At 31.1% G+C, this 23,092-nt stretch overlaps 2 protein-coding genes across 3 annotated transcripts in view; both read right to left on the bottom strand.

Moving 5' to 3' along the window:
- The window catches only part of LOC105449431 (somatostatin receptor type 2-like), a 69,684-nt gene extending 58,159 nt beyond the window's left edge, over positions 1-11,525 (bottom strand). For both annotated transcript variants that reach the window (XR_974343.1, XM_011688664.1), the window contains exon 1: positions 10,982-11,525. The gene's annotated coding sequence lies outside the window, so the exon portion shown is untranslated. The remainder of the gene's footprint in view (positions 1-10,981) is intronic.
- Positions 11,526-12,255: 730 nt separating this feature from the next.
- LOC105449430 lies at positions 12,256-14,762 on the bottom strand. The gene is made up of 5 exons (XM_011688663.1): positions 14,305-14,762; positions 13,794-13,966; positions 13,042-13,709; positions 12,869-12,974; positions 12,256-12,792 (listed from the first exon to the last, which is right to left on the bottom strand). The coding sequence occupies exons 1-5, from the start codon at positions 14,736-14,738 to the stop codon at positions 12,656-12,658; spliced, it is 1,518 nt and encodes a 505-aa protein (XP_011686965.1). The 5' UTR covers positions 14,739-14,762; the 3' UTR covers positions 12,256-12,655.
- Positions 14,763-23,092: the final 8,330 nt, after the last annotated feature.

Below are 23,092 nucleotides of genomic sequence, written 5' to 3'. Positions count from 1 at the left end.
CATGCGTCCCGAAGTGCCCCTTCTCTCGTGGCTCGTGTCCGATTAAACGCAGGTTCCTTCCACGTCACACCATCCCCCACCGCCAGAGATTCGCATTTGATCTCGCGTTACTATCGCGGCCGGACGGAAAGCCAGTGGAAGAATTATTATCGCAGAATACGGGGATGGCATTGAATGGAATGCACTTTAAAGCCATCGACCGTCCCTTTATGTGATTTTGCTGCACGTTTTCCCGAGAACAATTTGTGTAAATGCAGAATTTAATACAATTGCGATTCATCGTAAAATGCAAATATATCTAACTATTGTTACATAAATATTTTGTTGTGATATTTTGCTTAAATTATACGTCGCGTAAATTTTATCAACAAAGAGTAGATCAAGTCGCGATTAAATACATTTAATGTCACGACGCCGTTCATTTATATGCAAATAAAGTGCAGTTAATTGTGTTTAGGTGAATTACATATCAATAGACAGCCAATCAAAATGAGTTATAAATATGTTTACCGAGAACTGCAATTTATTTATCACAACAATCTTTAATTAAGCTTTTGCAAAGTTAATCAAAATCCGCGTAGCATGCAACTGTATTTATTGGCATTATATAATTGGTAAAACTGATTATATAATAAAATATATTAATGCGTGATAGCAAATTCTGAAACAAAAATACTAAAACCTTTCCTTTTTGAAATAAATATACTTCCAATTTTATTCTACGAGATATCTACAATTTCTGGCAAGAACACAGTCAATTTCTTGTCATTGCTGACGTGACAATTTGCTCATACAAGGGTCGAACATCTCGTCACATGAACAGTCCACCCTATTGTCGCACTCTATTTTTGCTTCGCACTATCATAAAGTGTATTTTGGCCTTTATAGGAGTGGCTCTTCGCTGCTTGTTAGTTTCAGCCTGTGTAGCTCCATAATAATACAAGGAAAGAATAAAAGAAGAGTAAAAGTAGGAAATTGAGATCGTTACTTCCTCTTAACATGATAACAAATTAACCCATTTCCTTATTACAAAATATAAAATTGATTTAAAAAAATAGGAATATAATACGTAACGTCGATAAAGACGCGCTCGCGTATTAGAAAACGTGTCTCATAAGTATGGTAATCCGCATCATAAAATTTCACAATTCGAGAGTAATGAATTGAATTCTCCACGAATTTCTTCATTCGCTCGTGTTCTCCGCAAAATAAATATGGTAATTACAGTCGTAAAATTTCAAGCAACCGTTCATTCACTTTCGAACTTCAATATTATGTCTAGCTCATCTGGAATCGGTCACGGTAAAATCATGACATCGGTTCTTTTAAAAATAAAAAATCCGAACGAAAGAAGAAGAATGTAAAAATTTGCATTAAGGGAGTTGCTGTCACTCCTCAAAACAATTGAACGCAGGCATGATCTCTTATTGAACGATAAGACGCATAGGGATTTACGTAACTCGAGGTAGGACGTGTGCTTGAATCGAATCAGATGCTCCAGCAAGAGAAAAGTTTTCAGAAATTCCATCGCCAGTAGAAAATATTGCCTCGATACGTTTTCTCTGAAATTTTGATGAAAATCCATAAACATACGCAGCGTTCTCATTCACATTGGTTAAACTTTCAGCAGCTAATGCTTGCAATGGGATTACTCGCACGTGGTTTAACATAAACACGCTCACAGATGCATCGAATTTGAAAATTTATGGAATAACATTACCTATGTATATTCTCATATTATATAATTTTTTATCTCTACGCGAAAATTTGTAATTTATTTTAATTATGTACATTTGCGATTACGGCAAATATTTATTTACTCTTTATAATATTTCTTGAGAAGATATATAATTATTGTAAAAAGAAAAAATAAAAATCATAAAAATATTTTGTCATTAGATGTAAATAAAGAAATGTACGCGTAAATAAACGTAATATTACATATTAATATAGAAAGAGAAAAATAATCTATACATATTTGCAAAACAATAATTCATTTAATTTAAATGCATAAACATGTATTATAGCCATGTTGAAGCATTTTTTGCGCAAGCACCTAAATTAATTATACAAATAAATAAGTTAAAATAAATCAATATAAATATTGCAGTCATTTGATACGGTAAATTAATACAATAAATTAAAATATAGGAAGAGATCACTTTATACTGGTACGTTACTTTGACTGAAATTCGACTTTGACTTGAGAACATCGGTATCTTGCAACTCCTCTGAGGAAGACGAATGTTTAACGTTTAATGCAGCCCGGTAGTCTTCACGTTCGATAAACTCAAATTGCTAGCTTAACATCGTTAAGTTGTTGAGAAAACGAACTTCTAGTAAAGTGCGCGCGTTACACTTGAGAATATTGTTAAACAAGAAATTATTTATTTATAGAATTATATATTTATAGAACCCTTGGTCAGACGGAAACCAGCCTCTTTCATAAATATAGTTCAAAGGATAAGAAAAAGCTAGACAGAATTTTATTGATTATTATATCGCATTATAAAGCATCTGTCGTATATCTTGTTGCTAGAAAAGTAACTCAAGTAAAAAATTAGCATTTTTAAGATAATGAAAGGAAATTCACCTAAAGACTAATACATTTTTGCGAAAAAACAACACAAATTTGTAGCTCTCCATTTTATGGATGAGTGATTGCTTATATGAAAAAGTGTAAGTTACTCTGATAAGACATGAAATTTATACTGCGCTAGGGTTGCAGTGTTCGAATTTTAAAAACTCATGACATAGTTTTAAAGAATACATTATAATTAATAGTATAACAGGGAAAGAAAGTTTTGCATATTCACTATCTTAATTAAATCGTGATGTAATTTAGAATTTTTTAAATGCTCTACTAAGTTGCTAATTTTGAAATGTGTCACTTTTCAATTAAATGATATATAAACAATATATAATATATTCAATATGTATTTGATTTTATCACATAGTATATGGTTTATCATAGCCTTCAAGTTATTTATTATTTCGGTAATTAAATTTATTTCATTATATACGTTATCAACGCACATAATGTAAAAACAGGAAAAGAATTTTTTTAATCTTGTGATAATTTCGCTGACATTATTTTTTAAACCCACTTGTCTCTGTTACGTTATAGAGAATTTGTCTGCGCAAATAGATTATCTTCTTGATTTAAATGAAATTTATATTTTTAGTTTTATCGAATATCTTTCATTTTTTCAATCACTTCTATCAACAAGAAATTTAAAAAAGTGTGAATTTTATCGCATTACTATTTGTTTTATAAAATAGATTTACTGTAAAACACGGAAGATAATATCAAAGTACCTATTTCAGATTAATTGAAACAAGTTACTCGAGCGCAATTCGCTTCATTTCGTAGTAAATATATTCAGCACTTCTATTACTAACGTATTCAGAATATATTTTACATAATTGTTGGAAAGCTTCAATGCAATACTACGTTTTACCGTCCTAATTTTAAATCGATATCAGCACTTTTATCGAATGTTTACAGAATCAGTGCGACATAATCGAAAGGGACAGAATATGGCAAAGCTCGTAGATGTACATACACTTGACGCTCGTATATGTACACTACTAAAAGTAATTAACAAGGACATTGGTTCTAACTGCGTGTTACTCGTGACACACATTTATGATTTGAGGCAGATAGAAACTGACTAACTATGCATCCGGGACTATAGTCGTGCTCCATTTTTAAGAATACATGTGCAAAAAAATATTAGTCTTTACACAAGAAATATTCATTTATATTCAAATAAAAAACAAAAGATATGAAATCGGTTTAATTAACTTTGATACTTTTTTAACTAAATTTGAAATATGTTGAAAAAATAAAAGTTTTTACAAAATGTAATTCATTTTATTCTGTGTACCATTTTTTAATAGATTATTTCGATTCCAATATTGTACAATTTGTATAGCAGCGTAACTTACAATAGACATTCGCTCGAGGTTATAAATATTATATCATACAAGTTATCAAACGCACCATTTTTCCCGAGGAATCAATTAAATGTGAAATTGAATTCGCTCTCGATATACTAAAACATAAGGCTTTTAAAGGAATAAATAAAGAAGTCGATAATCTCGATAAAGAAAAATTTTCTCATTTATACAAAGATTTTATTATTCTGTAATAAAAATAATACTTCCAGATCGCAATTCTTATGTAATTAAAACTAAGTCCAAACATATAATTAATAATTATTTTAAGTTATTTTGAGTTTTAGCAATTCGTTAATTGTAAAGAATATAGTTGTGATAATTGCTAGTATACGTATTGAGTAAATTAATAAATTATTTAAAAGTTTTATAATATCATTTATACTATATATTTATTTTTATTATATAATGCTATTTGTTTGCTTTCTGCAATAATATTTGTCATTTGGATTGATTTAGATACTTCTCTCTTGGCAAAATATCAAATATCAATCCTTAACTGGCATTTAAAAATTTTCATCTTCGTTCAGAAAAAGCTAAGAAAACCTTGTAAATAGATCCATTGACGAAAACGGAAGTGTAAGATAGGATGAGAAGTTAAGAAGCCAAAGTGTAATTTTAGAAAAATTGTTCTTTTTTTTCTTTAAAAAAAATATGTCTTTATAAAATCGTGTTTGTCATTCAAACGTGTAAAATTTAAAACATTAAAGCACCTAAAATTAAATTTCTATCCTATATGTATTTTATAATAACGTTGTTTGTAGAAAAGTATATTTAAATGAACTTTGTGTAAAAAAAAAATTGTATAGGTGGTATTCATAGTCCGTTCTTATTTCAAGTTCGTCTTAAGTAATGTCCTAAAAACACTAATATACGGCTCTGTGATTGGCTTATGACAGCTTTAAGACGGCTTTAAATATAAGAACCGTCTATGAATATCAGCCTATGTAATTTAATAAATAAATAAATAAATGAAATATTTTCTATGATATTAGCGATACGAGATACACTTCTCGCGAGTGAATAAATACTTCCAATTATACGTATACTTGGCTTGCACCTACACGAGAGGAAATGGAAAATCGAGTGACGAGCCAGAACTGAACATGGAATGATAGAAATAGAAATTGTCTCGATATATACTTGTCTCGACATATCGCGAGTTCCCCGTGTGTGATTTATATGACAAACGTCAAGGTAGCGTTTTCAAGTAAATGGGATGAAAGATCAGGGATCCAGAACTTTGATCCGACGAAGATTTGTTGAGACATATATTATCTACTACTTTTAGTTGAGAAATTCGCGCGAACACATCTAGAAAATCGTCGCTAATCCATTATCCGAAACAATTAAAGTCAAGGTACTCTCGTTAATCGCTCGTCCATCATGTTTCTTTATTTATTTAGATTTTATATTCGCTTCCTACGAATGAAAGTTGTAATCTCGAGTCCGTTTTTGTTATCAATCATTGTCTTATATTCACGACTATAAGTACATTATTCTCGTAATCGATTAGATATCACGAGTAAATTTAATAAAAAAATTTTCGTGTTATGGTTCGCGAAATATTTTCGTATTTTATCGAACATATGGGAACGTGATATCACGAGTCGTTTTAACGTACGCCATATCTGCGCCAATACTTTTGATTTAGATTAATTAGTTGATCGCTCATTTCAAGAATATTTCTGTGTAGAAATATTGTTGAGATCTGTGTCTATACATAACATCTCTCTCTTTCTCTCTTTATCAAGCTTTGTTAGGTCATATAACCGGATGTTCTTTTGAAGGGGAGAAGAATCAGCTCAGGTACTCGGTATACTCATTTCTACAACGTCCGTTCGTCATATTATTGCGTTCTGCGCATCGTAAATCCGTTGTTCCATGTATCCAGATACGACGCGCACGGCCGCGCCATTGCCGTGTGGAAATTTATCGGGACGCGTCTCTCCCGAGTAGATACACAAGCGTGTGTCTCCGGATGTCACGCACCTACGGCGGATCCCTGATATTACCGGACACGAAAGGGTGTGAATTATTTGCTCGCGCCGGACGCGGGGTAGACGCCCCGTCTGTTCGCTTGACTGTCGGGTCCTATATACGTACAACAGATCCCGAAGAGATCCCCGATGTCACGGCAAGACGGATTCGACGTGTGATCAATGATTTATTGTCCTCGGTTCTTTTTATATTTGAAATTCGATGGTCTGGCAATACTAGCAGGACAGCGGTTTATTCTGTCAATCTGCTAGAGGACTGCAGCTGACGAAATCAGATTTGCCGTAAGAGCAGGATAGGTAAAAGGTAACAAATTATTTACTGATCCGCGGAAGAAAAGCTTTTCGGGAATTTTATATTGCTTTGATGATTGTAAGTGAGACTAATTATAAATATAAAATTTTTAAATAATTTTTAATATTTTTGTAAATTATTGTTAAACACTGCTTCTAAGCCGGCCAATTGTCATTTTAATTATTTTGTTACACGGTCTTACCGGATTTATTTAACACGGATTTTCTATTGTTTTCTTGTTTTTGTTCTTCATTGCTTTATTAAGAACAACCTGGAATACACTTTTTAACCCTATTAAAACTTATATGGATGCAGAAGACTCAAAGCGTAATGTTAAAAGCGTATATGTACGCATGTTAATTCTTTGTAAACTTTCATCGATTAACTGCGCGATGCTGACTATGTTAACTATAGTTTCCAAGAGAAAAAAGTTGTATATTAAAAAGTTAAACTTCAAGTCTATTTACGTCGAAATATTCGCAACTTCTGACGGTGGAAATTGGATTGTATATAACATTGAACGTAGAAAAGTTGAAAAGTTCGGTCGGACGTTACAGATAGTATATCCAAGAACGGTGTATTCGGATATTGTGTCAATAGCTTTTAAATCAATACTCGCTATTGCGAGTGGCTCATTCTGTGTCGTTCGGTCGTCCGTATTGTCGGCATTTTTCTGAGACAGCGTCTCAAAATTGGAATGGAATTCTCACAAGAGAATTTTGTCCTACCCTTGTTTTTAAAACAAAAACTATCCCAGTCAGATTTATGTGACTTGGGTAGGTGCTTAAACTTTCGAGCAAGCAATATATCTTCGTGTGAATACTTATGCAATAAGACTACTATTCGACAAGCAAGAGTAACTGCTGTAAACAACAAATAAGGAGATTCCGGTTCCAAGTTCTCCATAATTTTCGATGTTTGACTCCCGTTCTCTTTCTCCAAATTGTCGTTATGAAACTAAAGGTATAGCTGACTGTGATTATATGAACAATGTGCGCACGGTTACAGCGTACCTAGTTTTAGCATAGCAAAACTGTGGATTCAATTATATTAAAAGGGTTTGAAATTTGCAAGTTTATATATATATATATATATATATCACTTGTACGTATAATAAATGAATATGTAGAATAACATTTTGTAAGTTATTATGGTAGAAACTATGAAATAGAAGCCACAATGCATTTGTTACTACGTAAACAAGCTAATCTTTTGGCTCAAAACGATCATTTGTGACATTAAAGCTAAAAAGAAAACAAGAAAAATCTCATTAAAAAATCCTCAGAAATATACGAAGATATACTTATCGAAGGAAGGCTTATCTGCCTGTCCGCAATCAAAGATGAATATCATGCATTGTCTGCTATGCATATTATCTATAATATTATAAATGTCACTCATCCTGTTTTTTTATAGCAAGCATAAATGTATTTTCTTCTAAAACGTAATTCTTTAAAAACAAAAAAGAACATATAAAAGAAAATTTTAATTTTAATTTTAATTAATTATTTAATTAATAGTAATTTAATAATTATTTTTTTACCATTTGAGATATTTGCAATTTTGAATTTCAAAGTACAATAATTTTATCCGCGCAAATTTAATTAATATTTACGTAAAGTTAATCAATAAAAGGTTACAGCAATAACGAAACCGACGAAAGAGGAATAATCTCGCGTGAATTTCAGAGTAAACTTCGCGTGTGATTCTACGAAAGGCCGTAGATTACTTGAATATTGTAGATCTAAAGCAGGCTTCTTATTATAAAAATGAAAAAGCTCGTAAAATTCTCTAGTAAAGTCAAAGTGGAAAGTTCTTCACAAAATGAATAATTACCCCAAGGGATTCTCCCAAGTTACTTTAATCAGTTTCTGCCGTAGCTCGTTAAGGACTTAATTTTTTTAATCCATAATTCTTTTACCACTTCTTATTGAATTAATAATTTCTATTTGTAGTAAGAAAAAATTAGCAACAATCCCATTAAAATCCGATAAATTTAGAGATGAAAAAAATAATCATGCAACGCTGATGTTGAATCTATTTTAAAGCATATGGAAGGAAATCTTCTTATGAAATTTATTATATATATCAGACTAAAATAGTCTGCATATTTAATATCTACTATTTTCCATTAATAATTTGTAAACAACTTGTCAAGATTGACTGATGCCACAGTACTTGTACACGAAAAGCTTAAAGCAAAATCAGCTGGACAGTAAAAATCAATATCGCTTGAGCTGAAATTCAATAACGGACGACAGAGAGATCGGAACGCGTATAAACACAATCACGAGCTTCAGTGCGCGAACTTTACGCGATACCGATGCGATATTGATTAAATTTGATTGCCCATAACGTAAAAATTATTGTGACCTCGACATTTTGGATTTTCTATCTCTAGTCATATACATTATCAAGGTATTGTTCACGGTGATTCTGCGGTGCGTTAATTTAGTGTTATTACTATCATATTTTCAACAAATCAAATTTGTTCTACAAAGTCGTTATATTTGCTTTACAAAAAAAATGATTTTACATACAGATAGAGGAAGGATTAGCCAACGAAGCTAAAATATAGTCGTGGATGTATTTAATAAAATAGAGACAACTAATGTCGATAGCTAATGTTACCAAAATTTATTAATTGTTAAAATTTAAGTATATAGTACAGCAGAAAGTATATGCTGTCAGAAATTAAACGACAACTGGAACTCCATTGTGCTATTTTCTCTTCGCAGAAGAAAGTAATAATATTTATATAGACCAAAAATCTTGCTGAGATTATATATGTTTAGCTGCTGTACTAGCTACCAAAACTACATTTCAAAATGTGTTGATAGTATTGAAAACCTTTAGTTTATGTAAGGTATTTTCTATATTTTTAATGCTCTCAGTACATTTCTAGGCTGCCAATAATTCACCGTTAGAAAATTATACTATAAAGCATGCTTGTTTAATACTCCCTTAGAGCATCTCCCTGAATCCAATCTATGACAGTTCCCGTGTCTACCTATTTATAATAGTTGAGATACTTCATCCATCTTTTATATTTGATGACATAATCCATAATAAAAATATTATATTTTCTAGAAAACCGTACATTACTTCTGCATGGAAAATCACGCGCATGCACGCAGTGGTGCATCAATGTAACATACGTGGCAGCGTCCTAGAAATAATTGCAAATCGAATGTTTCCATGCATGTAAGATAACAAAGAATAGCTGTTTCTTTCTCAGCCATTTTCGTGTTAAGAGTACGTTTTTAAATTAAGCTAAAAGTTATATCTCACAGCAAATGCATTTAATAATCTTTAATATCTTTTAGCAATGACAGAAAAGTTCGAATTAGCTGATATTACTAAAACATATATTTGTTTGCATGTAAAATTCGAAAATAAATCCTTGTAAAAGGATTTCTAGCGTATTTTCAGGAGCTCATGCAAATAATTAATATATGAAGAGGCTCTAATTGAGGTTCGATCGAAGAGATGAATACCATTAATTGCAACATGCATAATGACCACAGCGTCCGTCAATTTGCGGTGTGCGACAGTCAGCGCCGACAACGTGCAAAACAATTCGCCCGAAAAGTACTTTAAATCCGTTTTCAGTCTGAATGTGATCTAACTAATCGTCGATAATTTCAAACGTCGATTTTTCAACGCTCTATAAACACTGAAACGATCTCGACCGAGATGGAATCACGTTCAAATATTTATTCGAGTTTTATCGTTTAGTCTCAGCAAGCGTCGCCATCTCGCCGCACGAACGCAGATAGGCGGGTACAGAAATATATTTGCCTTCGGGAGACGAGAAAAACCGAGAATTCGTGTCGCGCGCGCACATCATACATTTAATGCAGCGTATCCCGTTGATTGTTTAACTATGAATAATTCACTCTTCGGGAGCGCGCGGACCTAATTCTGCGAGCTAACACGTTCCGCTAGCGATCTCCGGGCTCTCCGGCCTGCGATCGTGTCGAGGGTGTGTACATTTATTTCTCACCCTTTAATTTCTGAATTATTCATGACTGAGTGGCGACCAAAACAAGATGTTGCTCGCTCTGGCGCGCGGCGCAAACGGTCATGATGGCATATTGTAACGAGGATAAGACACGATAATTCATAACGCGCTCTGCAAAGTACGTGTCACCCGCGTGTATCGTAACTTCCGCATGACCGTACACCACCTTATGCGGAGAATTCTAGCAGATTAACCCAGCTTAGGTATTATCGCGCTATTGTCGCAAGTATTTCGTTTCCGTTTGTTTTCTCTCAATTGTTCTCTTGCTTCCCTTGGCATGAGAAACGTTATAAATTATTAACAAAATCTCGTTCCGCTTTAATTACAATCAATAATAAAATTTATTAATTTTCGTAATTTTATTATAATTAAACGAATTAATCTCATAATTTTCTAGACAATTTTATATTTAATATAATAAAATTAAATTTTTACTATTAATAAAATTTATGGCTTTTTCCTTCTTGGTTCGAAAAACATTTCACATTGTTCTACAAATAAATATATGATGAAAACAATATTGAATCCATTTTCAAAATTACATCTTCGTTTTTTGTTTACACTCGCATCCATTATGTGAGATTCTTGTTGTTCTATTTTCTTTCTAGTTATATCGCACTAGTTAGTAGTTTATTCAATAAAATTATCATCATTATCGTTATTACATCGTCATCAATATAAAAGTTATTATTGTTGTCTACTCACCGGAACCGCGAAACCGACAGGTCCACCGAGGTTAACTTTCGACGTTAAAATTTCGTCTCTCCGAATTCCGTAAGACGCGCATCAAGGAAAGCACTTTGTCAATTACGATTAATCGAAACAACTGATCCACGAAACGTGGATCAGAAACGAAAAAAACGAAACGGAAAAACGAAAACGAAACGTTCACTGCAACTCGTCGTTGAAAAGTGACAGAAGTGACGAAGTGAGGTGCGAAACTAGCAACTGAATCGTCGCGCATGCACATATCCGCGGATATCCGCGATTGCGCAGATAACGGTAGATAACCGCGATTTCTCATTATTCGACTGCCAAATCGCTATTTTGTGTATTATTATAAATAAGTGGCGTAAATATCGAAATGAGAATTTTCTTGCTAAAAATTGCACTCCAAATCATTAAACGCGCCATAAGATATAATTACATGTTTATTCATTGAAATTAAATTTTTTGGATGTATACCATTTTTCTTATTTTCTAAAAAATCTAATTATACAGTCTCAACATTTCGAGTGCAGAAAATATAACATAATGTAGTTACAAAGGATAGAATTGTTCACGTGCGAAAGTTGGGTGCATTTATTTCTAAATTTGTAACAAGCAGAAAAGGAAAATAGAACAATTATGTCAATTCAGTTTTATGCTGTTGTAATTAAAAAAAAACATGACAATATTTTGTAAGTACACAGGTAGTTTCGTATGTAACTGCACATTAATCTTATTGACGTTTAAAATTACATCATCTTATTAATTTAGAGTCATTATGTGAAAAGCTCCTGGAAAAACGTGACCATCAATTTTATGAAGTCATGTTTTAATGGAAAAGCATTGTTTATGCATTGGCTAAGCATGTGGTAAAATTTAATGGTAAAAAAATATTAGATACAACGGACAAAACTTCTTCCAAGGAGTTCACAATGATATTACCGACCGTTTTCGTTGTACCGAAGATAACGAATGCGATCTCCGTACAGAAATTGTTATCCCCGGTAGAGCCAAAACTGGTAGGTAATGTCTCTGATCTTCAATTATCCCCGGGCCTATCTAACAATTATTCACAAAAATATGCCCATTCTCGACTACCTATACTTCGTCGGTGACAACAAAAAATAACTTATAGTGATCATTTTGCAATCATTAGATTAAATACAAAATCTCACAGCAGTTTGATGGCAATTCAATTAAGAGCTAGCTCTCTTGTAAATTACATTTAAATGTACCAAAGTTTTTACATGAAAAACTATCTCGTATGTGATAAATATATACGATAATATTTAATATTTCTATCTTTCTTCTCCCTGAGATACATAATATGTGAGACTATAAAAATAAAAAAAAATTTATTGCTGTTTTATACCTAAACATAAATATTATTAAATCCATTCATAAAACTAGCGCATAGCTTAACTAATAACTAAACCGAATATGCTTTATCACAAACTCAAAATTAAATTGATTCAGAATGTAAAATTAGACTGCATTATCAAATGTTAAACTATTAAACGTTTTTAAAAATGCAACGGATGAAAGCAATATAATCAATCTTAACACATACACAGTTCAGATAGAAATATATGTAAATTAACGAATTAAATATAAAATAAACATGCAACTGCGTTTTTAAACTGAATGAAGTTCAAATATAGAAACAAATACTTATAAAACTGAAATTAAGCGTGGTTCTATCATCTGTGAATGATTTAGTACAAATGTATCTCCATCAGGGTGACTTTCGGACTCATCTTCTGAGAGAGAAAACTTTCCGATTGGCACTTGAATTTCCTCTCTACCATCTGAAAATAATAATCTGTAATAATACAGTTACTTTCAAATGTATATACTGTTGAAAATGTACACAATGCTACCTACGGAGTATTCGAAGAGTATAATTTCCCGACTGTGTGCAAGAGCTTACTACTTCGGTAAAAATAGAATTAGACACCTGAGGCGTGTAATCTCCACCGATCTTAAGGGTCTGAAATTTAATACTGTTTAGAAAAATATGTAAGTTAATTTTTAAGTACAATGTATGCGATACATACTTTGAAGGCAATAATATCATGAGCTTTTGGTTTTCTAGTCATAATTGGGAACTTTTCTAGATCAGCTTGCATATTTTTATAACTTTGTACTTCCTTCTTAGACTTTTCGCTAGATACATTTTTTTCTGTGCTATCCTCCATATTTTTATTTAAATTTTTACCTCCTATCTCATTATTTAATGCATTTTCCGTCTTAACTTCGTTTCTCAATCTTTTGTTTACAAATGTTATTGGCGTTGAGCTTTGTCCTAATGCTAAAAGTGTTGAAAGATCTCTGGAAGACGATGCTTTACTTAAACAAGACTCATTTCTAGATATTTCCTGTACTATTTGTTTTGCAATATTATTTTCATCCTCCATATTACAAAATCGTATATGCTTTCCACACGGAACAATATAAGAATCTATTATCTTTGGCTTTTTTAATTTTGGTTCTTTTAGACCGTTTTCTTCAATTATATCAGGAGGTGATACGATGAGCCGAGATCGATTTCTCGGCTTTCGTTTTCGCACTCTCTTCCTCTTCGCAATGGATACAATAGAATCTATCATGTTACAATCCTCTGTTAAATTGTTATCTGTAGTTTTAGAATCTGTATCTCCTTCACTGTGATCAGCCGCCGTATCACTAATGACACTGTAGAATGTCATATCTCTTGTAGTATTATCTGAAATAAAAATGATTTATCGGTAATCATGTACAAAAATCTCATTTTGTTTCATTTACTTTTACACAAGTAAAATAAACTAACTTATTGAAGCTGGTTGTGTATTATTCAAAGTATCGTTAGATATATCCTGTGAAACTGTTTCCTGCTTTCCCGTCTTAATATTTATTGACTGAATCTGTCTATCATCTACAGAACCATTGCTTGTTTCTACAATAGCAGGCACTTCGTTATTTATGCCCGATCCAGGAATTACTCTGTAATTTATCAGATTAACTACAAATAATCAATTTATACATCATCAAATTCTGTAATTGATCACTCTATAATAAACTAATCGGAATGACATTGTGTGACTCTGTACAAGAATAATCAACTTATAGTTGGTCAATCCCAATTTTGATCACAATTCTTATTCCATATATATGTTTTGATATAAGAAAATGAAAATTGTGAGAATATAAAATGAATTAAATCGTTGATACGATAAAATTAACTGAACAAAACAAAAAATGTGATATTAAAAAGGTATACTAAAAGCGGCGAAAATTAAAGTTTCAGCTTGCAGAAAAAGTCGATAAAATACAATACTAACAGAATCGTCTCGTTTTCCTTGAGTATACGCACATCCTCTATTGGCGGCAGATATTCGGTGTCATTCAGCAACAAATGGAACGGTTCGGCGATGTTGAACAGCTTACTAATGTGTTGCTTCATATGTCTAACCTGTTGGATTTTCGTTCCGTCGACGAAAATCCAACAAGATCGACGTGCATCATGGAAGAAATTAGACAGGTCGACTTTCAGTCGAAATTGTGAACGCTTCATCATGACTTCTTCCATGCTTATCATTACGAAAGTCGGAACGTTGATTGAAGTACAACGCAGTACGAGAATACAACCGGCATAAACGACAACGTGATCGTCAATTTTCAATTCATCAATTTCATCACAGGGGTGATGGCAGACTAGAGAGAAACCTGACTTTACCTGAGAGAGGATATGATATGATATGACGATCTTTTGCATGTAACCTCAAAATACCCTCGTGCCCGCACTAACGCCCCCTGAAAAAATGAATGTAAACTACATAGCAATCCACTTTTCTGCACCGCGGATATACAATTTATGGTGCATGTCCGTGCTACATCCACCTTTCGAGAACTAAAAAAATTGCACATTCGTAAATCATGTCCTCTCTCAGATTACGAATATTTCCGGCGACTAACACAGTCTTTGACTGTGTTTTGTGTCATGTATATTGTTTGGTTCTATTTCGTGCTATGTGTGTATGTAATTGCATTTATAATAGTATATAATTATGATAAAGTTATCTTAGATATTTCTTGATGGAAGCCTAAAAGTATAAATCTTTTCAAATGCAATTTTATACTGGCACTTTTTTTAATTTACTATATTATATATATTACTTAATAATAAACTTAGAATTTTTTTACGAACAATATACTTTTAATTTAAGAATTCAAAATTCAATAAAAACGCGAGTTCGAGGTGAAACACGAAAAACGAACGTGTTTATATGTACATACATACAATAAAATATGTAAGAATATTTTTTTTTGCTTATTTTTATTAATCGTTGCAATACTTTTGTTCGTCTCCATTTTAAATATAGTATATTGTTATGCGTATGTATATACATTATTTTTAGCTGTGTCATTTTTATATTGCAACGTCTTTTAATTTTCGCATTCAGTGTAATTGTCTTTTATGTCATTCCTACATTTTGCGCTTATGTTATGTATTTGTCCGTCTCCGTTTTTAATATATATTGCTATGCGTATATATATTCAGTCCGCTTTAGAAAAAGAATTCTTTTTGAATCTGAAAATGAACTCAGAATTAGTGACATATAACGGAGTCCTTTGTTCATTATCTATGCTGTCTGGGAATCTAGTGAAAAATGACCTTCAATTCACCAGCTGTATCGAAATGACGATCATTTCTCACTGGGTGCAATGGGTTAGCTTCCCCGTCTTTAGACTTACTAGTGCATACATAACAGGCGCGCGCGAAGCGGAAAATAAAAATTTTCCTAAAATTTTTATTGCAGAAATCGAAAAATATAAAAAATTGTCCGAGGGCAAAATAGTCATAATTATTTTTCAGATTTTTCAATTTTTGGTTCAGAAAAATTTTCGAAAAATTTTTATTGCAGAAATCGAACAAGGTCGAGTACCCTTGGAAAGGACGATATCTAAAGATATCCGAAAACTTAACAATATAGTTCACATGTTCTGAAATAAACTCTAAATAATTTATTCATTGCATTTTGGATATTCTTTAATGAGTGAATTGTTACCGTGAATTGTAATCCAGTATATTTACGAATATATAGAGCATGCAAATTTTAAAAGAATGTTTTAAAGATTAATAATCCTATAAATCTTATGATAATGCAATGATGATTACATTTAAAAAATTACTTCCGAAAAGAATTATACCATGAAAAGTAAAAATTACCTGCAATGATAATTACTCCGTCACGCGTCGTCGTTCTTTTAGATACTTTCGTTTCATTCATATCACGCGTAAAAATAAATAGAATAAATAAAATAAATACTTAGTGGCAGTAGAAACACTACTAAAATGTTATAGCAGTGGCACTATTACATTTCAGTAGTGTTTTTACACAAAAGGTACTCCTGAAAATGGCGATACTTAATATAAAATTTTCAACGATAATCGCACACGATTTAGCGACGGCAGAATAACTCGAAGAAAAATGATTGTAATAAAGTGTGAGTCAAAATTATTTCAAAACATTTTTAATTAAGTATGTAATTATCAGTACATTCTTAAGATAAAAGATCGCAATTTTATATATACTTATACATAATAAAAATTGAAAAATTAAATGTCTTATACATATATATTATACATATATATTATATAGTGCTTTCTTAATGAAATCGAATGTGTTTTCGAGAAAGCGCGCTATACGACGGGCAGCCGCCGAATTAATAGCGCCCGCCGAATTAATAGCGCCCGCCGTATTAATGGCGCCCGCCGTATTAATGGCGCCCGCCGTATTAATGGCGCCCGCCGTATTAATGGCGCGTGCATACCGTGTGCACTACTGCGGAGCGGCAGCGTCGCCACGATTAGTATTAATTATATTGCATAGAAAACCGCTGTGATTGATTAAAAATTAGCAAAGTAAAATAGGTAAAAATTTTAAATACTCTATGATAAATAGAATATCTATATATAAATAGAATAATAAATAAGATTTAATTTAAATTTTGCACTTGCATTTTGGTTAAATCTATAGTGTCAAACTGAAACTTATTTAAGTCGCCACTGTTCTTACTTAATAAATAGTTCTTTTGATAAAACAACGCGAGAAATTCAACAGTCTTATTTATAATTAACATCAAAGACGATCGCGAGCTCCGAAACGCGATTGTTTAAATTGGCGCGAGATATTTATCAATTTTATGATTAATTACAACGTTCGCGATATCTGGAAAATGGTCGTTTAGATGGATGCGAGAAATTCAACAATCTTATTTATAATTAACAAAGACGCTAGCGATCAGCTCCGAAACGTGAGATATTTCTCAATTTTATGATTAATTATATTACAACGTTCAGGATATCCGGAATTTGGTCGTTTAAATGGGCGCGAAAAATTCAACAGTTTTATTTATAATTAACAATTAAAGATGATCGCGAGCCCAGAAACGCGATCGTTTAGTTAGGCGCGAGATATTTATCAATTTTATGATTAATTAATTACAACCTGGACGATATCCGGAATTTGGTCGTTTAAATGGGTGCGAAAAATTCAACAGTCTTTAGCTGCGGTGAAAAAATCGGGATAGGCGCGATTAATTAGTAATTACTAAACAGAAGTTAATTTCTATGCACGTCCCATCAGATTGTGCTGAAGAGGCTGCGAAAATTTTAATATCAAAGCTATCGCATACCGTGAGTTTTTTCGAAACGGCAGCGGTGAAAAAATCGGGATGGGTGCGATTAATTAGTTACTAAACAGAAGTTAATTTCTATGCACGTCCCATCGAATTGTGCTGAAGAGGCTGCTAGTATTTCAGTATCAAATATAGCGCATCTTCGAAGAATGGATGTAGCACGGACACGAACCACGTCCACGTTCTCGTGCTATGATTTGATCGACAATGTTATAAGGTAGATGTGGTACGTAGTTTCTTTTTTGAAAACGTGGACGTGGTGCTCTAGGGTACGGGGAAGATTGCTGATCCCACTCAAAATGCCGGTGTGACTGGCCGCTCTCACGCTTCTCTCTGCCGCGGCCGTCGAGCCGCCGAGCCCGGCCTCTCCACGCGCATGTGCGCGCCGCGCGCCTCGTCGCTCGCCGCGATGTTAATTCAATTGTATGAAATTTTGAAAAATAATTACACCGATATTAAGCATATCGATATTGTTCTGTGTGCTCTCCCGAAATAAGGAGTAACGACAATACCGTAGAAACAGAGACTCAGACATGACTTATTATATGTAGAATTTAATTTTGAACGAGAAAAAAATTAATGGGTTCCTCTTTTCTCTGTTGCATGGCTAGGATAAATGTAATTGCTTGCTGTTAATTATTACAAACTTCTGATACACATTACGGTAGTCTAACAGATAATTTATTACGCGAAATGGACAAAACAGTTCCGTAATTAAGTGAACTGTAAAATAATTTGATCGCTTAAATTACCGTTTTAAATAGCCGATTGCTCTCGTTCGGTGTGCTAATCTAAATAGATAACAGTCTAGGGGATTCGGGAAATAACTGACACAACCTATTTAAAATAACAAATATAAAATAAATTCCAGAAACTTATTTAAAATAAAGTATCGCAGGGGCCAGTAAAAAATTTATATGACTTATTTAAAATGTAAGAAATATAAAATATATTCCAAAAACGTATTTAAAATATTAAATAAGAAATAGATTAGAAGTTATTTAAAATAATAAATACTAAATAACTTTTTTACTTTTTTTAAATTTAAAATACATATTTTAAATAATATTATTTTAAATACGGCCGACACCTGAATAACACGCAACCGTGTAAGAATATTTAATCAGTAAACTTTATTACGATTCATTATATTATAACAAATCTTTTCTTTTGTTCGTTCTAACGATATGTTACTTTGCATATTAAGACGATACTTTGTATCATTAGTATTAATTATTGCATAGAAAGCCGCCGTGATTGAATGAAGATTAGGAAGATAGAAAAGGTAAAACTTTTAAGTACTCTACTCTTTGATATAATTAAAATAATAAATATAAGATACTTAATCTCCCTGTTATGAAAATACACATCTTCTCATACATATGCTCACATACAAAATATTCTTACATATTTTATTGTATGTTCATACTTAAACTTAGAATTTTCTTATAAGAACAATGTATTTTCAATTTATAAGAATTTAAAATTTAATAAAAACGCGATCTCAAAGTAAAACACGAAAAACGTTTTTCGTGTTTGCCTACGCCAAAAACGTTTTTCGTGTTTCACTTCGAGATCGCGTTTTTATTAAATTTTAAATTTTTATAAATTAAAAATATATTGTTCTTATAAGAAAATTCTAAGTTTAAGTAATATAATATAATAAAATATAATAAATTAAAAGAAATGCTTTTTCTAAAATTGGATTTAAAAAGATTATATACTTTTAAGCTTTCATCAAGAAATATCCAAAATAACTTAATTTATCATTGTTTGTATTGATATTTAATCTATACTGGCGTGCACAGCGCGCATATCCATAAGAATACATATAAAAAAAGTAATTGCAAAGTTTCAATAACACTGCGATGTTAATATTAAAACAAAAATCATAGCAATAATAATAATAATTATAATAATAATTATTATTATAATGCAAACAATAATTTGCAACAATAGAACATGCAGTTAAAATGAGCAGACATCAATTATACATATACTTAACATTTTTTCGTTGGTTTTCTAAAAGTTTTATGATTATTTTTAAATGTTGAAGAGCTTCTTTTTTCTTACAGTTGTATTTCCCTTAAAAAATGTTAATGTTGTAAGTGATTAATTACTTATTTTGAGTAAATTAAAGCACTGTTAGAGCGCTTTTAAAAAATTATTTTAACATAGACATTTCTATTGCAGACACAATTTGTGTTACTTTATTTGCTCTCAACAAAATATAAGTTTTTTGTTAATAGAATGGAATATTGTTTAAAATAATACTGCACATTTTATTTATTAATTTGCAATAATCCAATGATACGAAATCAAATATTAGCAATTAATATTTGTTGCGGTTCTTAAGATGGAGAGATAAAAGATTGCAATTATGTTGTAGTTATAAAATAAATCAGCTTTAATTGCAGTTTATTCATACATTATATCGACGCATTTTCCTAATTTATGTTCTTTTTTTTCTATACGCCGTCATTGGAGAGAATTGCGCAGATTATATTTATAAGAATATTCTTAACCAGTTTTACGTTAACATCATGTTTTATATTTGATTACCATCCAGACAGCACACATGTTCAAAATCGGAAGATAAGACAGCTGGTAAATGCGTGCTGTGTAGGCAATATATTATAATGTTAACGTCTAACGATAAACTTTTCCATACTATGTAGAGAAATCTATGCCAAAGTGAAATCAAACGTATATTTACAGTTTTTTGAAACTATAGTTACTTCTAATTACAACTTCCGACCTAATTCTAACCACAGATTAATTGAAATAAACTATATTGTTTTTAATACTAATAAACATCGAGTAATGTACACACATTTGTAATTTATATACTAAAAAAGTATTATACTAAAATGTTTTAATAGTGCATAATATATCATGTAAAATTAAACTCAATATGTTTAAAAAAAAGTAGCAAGGCTTCATAATATTTTATTATTTACATAGATATTTAATACTTTTAATGAAAGATGTAAGAGGTAATATAGCAATATAGCCTTGCTGTATCTATATAAACATATATGAGAGAGAGAGAGAGAGAGAGAGAGTGTGTGTGTGTGTGTGTGTGTGAGTGATTTTTTTTATTATCCCATTCTAATAATAATAAAAACATGTAATAATATTAAATTATAATATAAAAAATTATAATTTTAGATAATAATAATAAAGAATTTTTCTTTTCTGTTAAGAAATTACACACTGCAAATTTAATTTTCTTGTTATGAACTATATTTATTATAATTTCCGACAAAGAAGCTGCAGAATGAAATCTTCTCTCTGTTAATATAATAAAGACATTATAAAAATCTGTTAATGAAAATTCGCCATGACAATGTTAGAACTTTGATGTATTCCATCTGTGCATCAAAAAGATAACTATGAGACAAATCTGTCAGTATAAAGATTTGTACCAAATATATTTAAATATATAGTAGCAAGCACAATTCTGTACGACTTTTATGACGTTTCATGAAATACATAAAAATATATACTGTACAAGTATTAGTTTTACCAATTGTCTAGCATATTTACTAATAATTTCCATATATCCAATTTAAGACAATCAACATGTTTAATTTATAAGGTGTATATATATTTCCATATTTGTTGAGTTTACACTTAAAAAGAAATACTTATCTTATAACGTTCTAAGTTTGAAAATAAGTTACATAATATGGACAGTATGTACAGTAAACTTTCTTTCCTAGTGGACTAATAGGAGCTCAGGAAAAAAATATCTTGCTACTATAATCATTACTGACATGAAATATAATACAAATTTTCATTCGATACATGAATTTGAGGTACAGATTTTTGCAGTTGTTTCGTACTTGTATTCAGCACACACTGATTCTAAAAATATTCGAAACACTTAATGTCTTACTATAGATAGAATATTTTGTTCTTACAATCGCTAATAGAAGAACTTGATTCACATCACATTGTATAAATACGCCAAGATTTATATATCTATTTAATCGTGCGTAATACTGCGACATTTTCTCTCATTCCCTCTTCCTTGTTATCGTTCTTGTGATATTGTAAGTAAATGATACTCGGCATAGACAATATATGTATACATTTGTAATAAATTAAACAAAATATATTTATACATATTATAAGGAGATGAAAACCAATTCTTATTAGATACGTATAACTAGTTGATAGGATCTCATATAATATAATATATATTTCCTTGAATTTTATATGCGGATATATATACGTAATTCATGATAATAAAAGACCGGGCAGTGTGAAGTAAGACCCTGAAATGCGACATTAGAATATATCATTAATAATAAAACTATGTAATTATATATATAATTCGGAATTATTATTATCTATTATATAAACCCGGTAGACGAGTAACTGTTGGTTCATTTTGATTAGATCATTGTTCCGATCGTAGTCAAAAGACAATGTGGAAGAAAGATCGTGTTTGATGACGCCATATTATTATACAGTTTTGTCAATATATCCTTAATGCAAATACCACAGTAACAAAACAACTCTCACATATTCTTAGATTTCTACATACTGGAAGTTAGCACCTTCTTCTGACAAGTTTCACAATTTTTTTAGTCTTTGTATTAATACGAAGATAATTTTTAATTTTGCCTGCATATTAAATCTTTCTAACCGATCCTTTTGATCAATATTATAAGTATTAACAATTTCTGTTTCGCGGCAAATAGAAAGAAATTACTTAAAATACAAGATTTACTACAATCTAAGTATATATATATATATCTACTATTTGTAAAATATTCTAATACTTTGATGAACCAAATGGCGATTTGTTTGCATGATAAGAAAAATTGACACTTTGAACTAGATGTCACTATGCAAATAGATATCACAAGATCAAAAGAGCTATTACGAAATTTAGACAGACTTGTAGTACTTCTTCTGTTACTTACATTGCTGTTATCGGCTTATCTTGTCGATTACTTATATATACGTATATTATCTCCATTAACCCTTTAAGGCCCAGGCATCGATTCCGTTTGAATAAAGTTTTTTTTCACATCATCTTAAAAGATATCTCTAATGAAGGACATTGTAAATCGAATAAAATCATCAAGAAATACGATTTTTCAAATGTATGTACATAATTATGTGTATTGAATATTTAAATTGGCGGAAATAATTATGCAAATTAAATGAAAAAAATTGATATACTAATTGCACTTCATATAATATTTATATTTAAATGTTTCAAATATTATTTTTCTAAACTTTTTCTGTGTGAAACAAGATAGCATTTTCACATATGTCAAACAAAAATACGACACGTATCTCTATAAATAAAAAAAAATGAAAAATTACGAATCGAAGATTCCCAAAATCTTAAATATCGATTATTAAAAATTTTTTTAATTAGAAGATATGAAATTATAGATATGATAT

This window comes from Wasmannia auropunctata, unplaced genomic scaffold (assembly GCF_000956235.1).
Source record: "Wasmannia auropunctata unplaced genomic scaffold, wasmannia.A_1.0 LD336076.1, whole genome shotgun sequence".
Classification (NCBI taxonomy): domain Eukaryota; kingdom Metazoa; phylum Arthropoda; class Insecta; order Hymenoptera; family Formicidae; genus Wasmannia; species Wasmannia auropunctata.
Note: the sequence above shows the minus strand (reverse complement) of the source record. Positions and strands in the feature narration are given on the sequence as shown.

Coding starts and splice junctions, on each gene's coding strand:
- LOC105449430 (XM_011688663.1), bottom strand. CDS start 14,738: ATGCAAAAGATCGTCATATCATATCATATCCTCTCTCAGGTAAAGTCA. Junction 13,967..14,304: donor AAGGAAAACGAGACGATTCT/GTTAGTATTGTA, acceptor GATAAATTACAG/AGTAATTCCTGGATCGGGCA. Junction 12,793..12,868: donor TTATACTCTTCGAATACTCC/GTAGGTAGCATT, acceptor TATTATTTTCAG/ATGGTAGAGAGGAAATTCAA.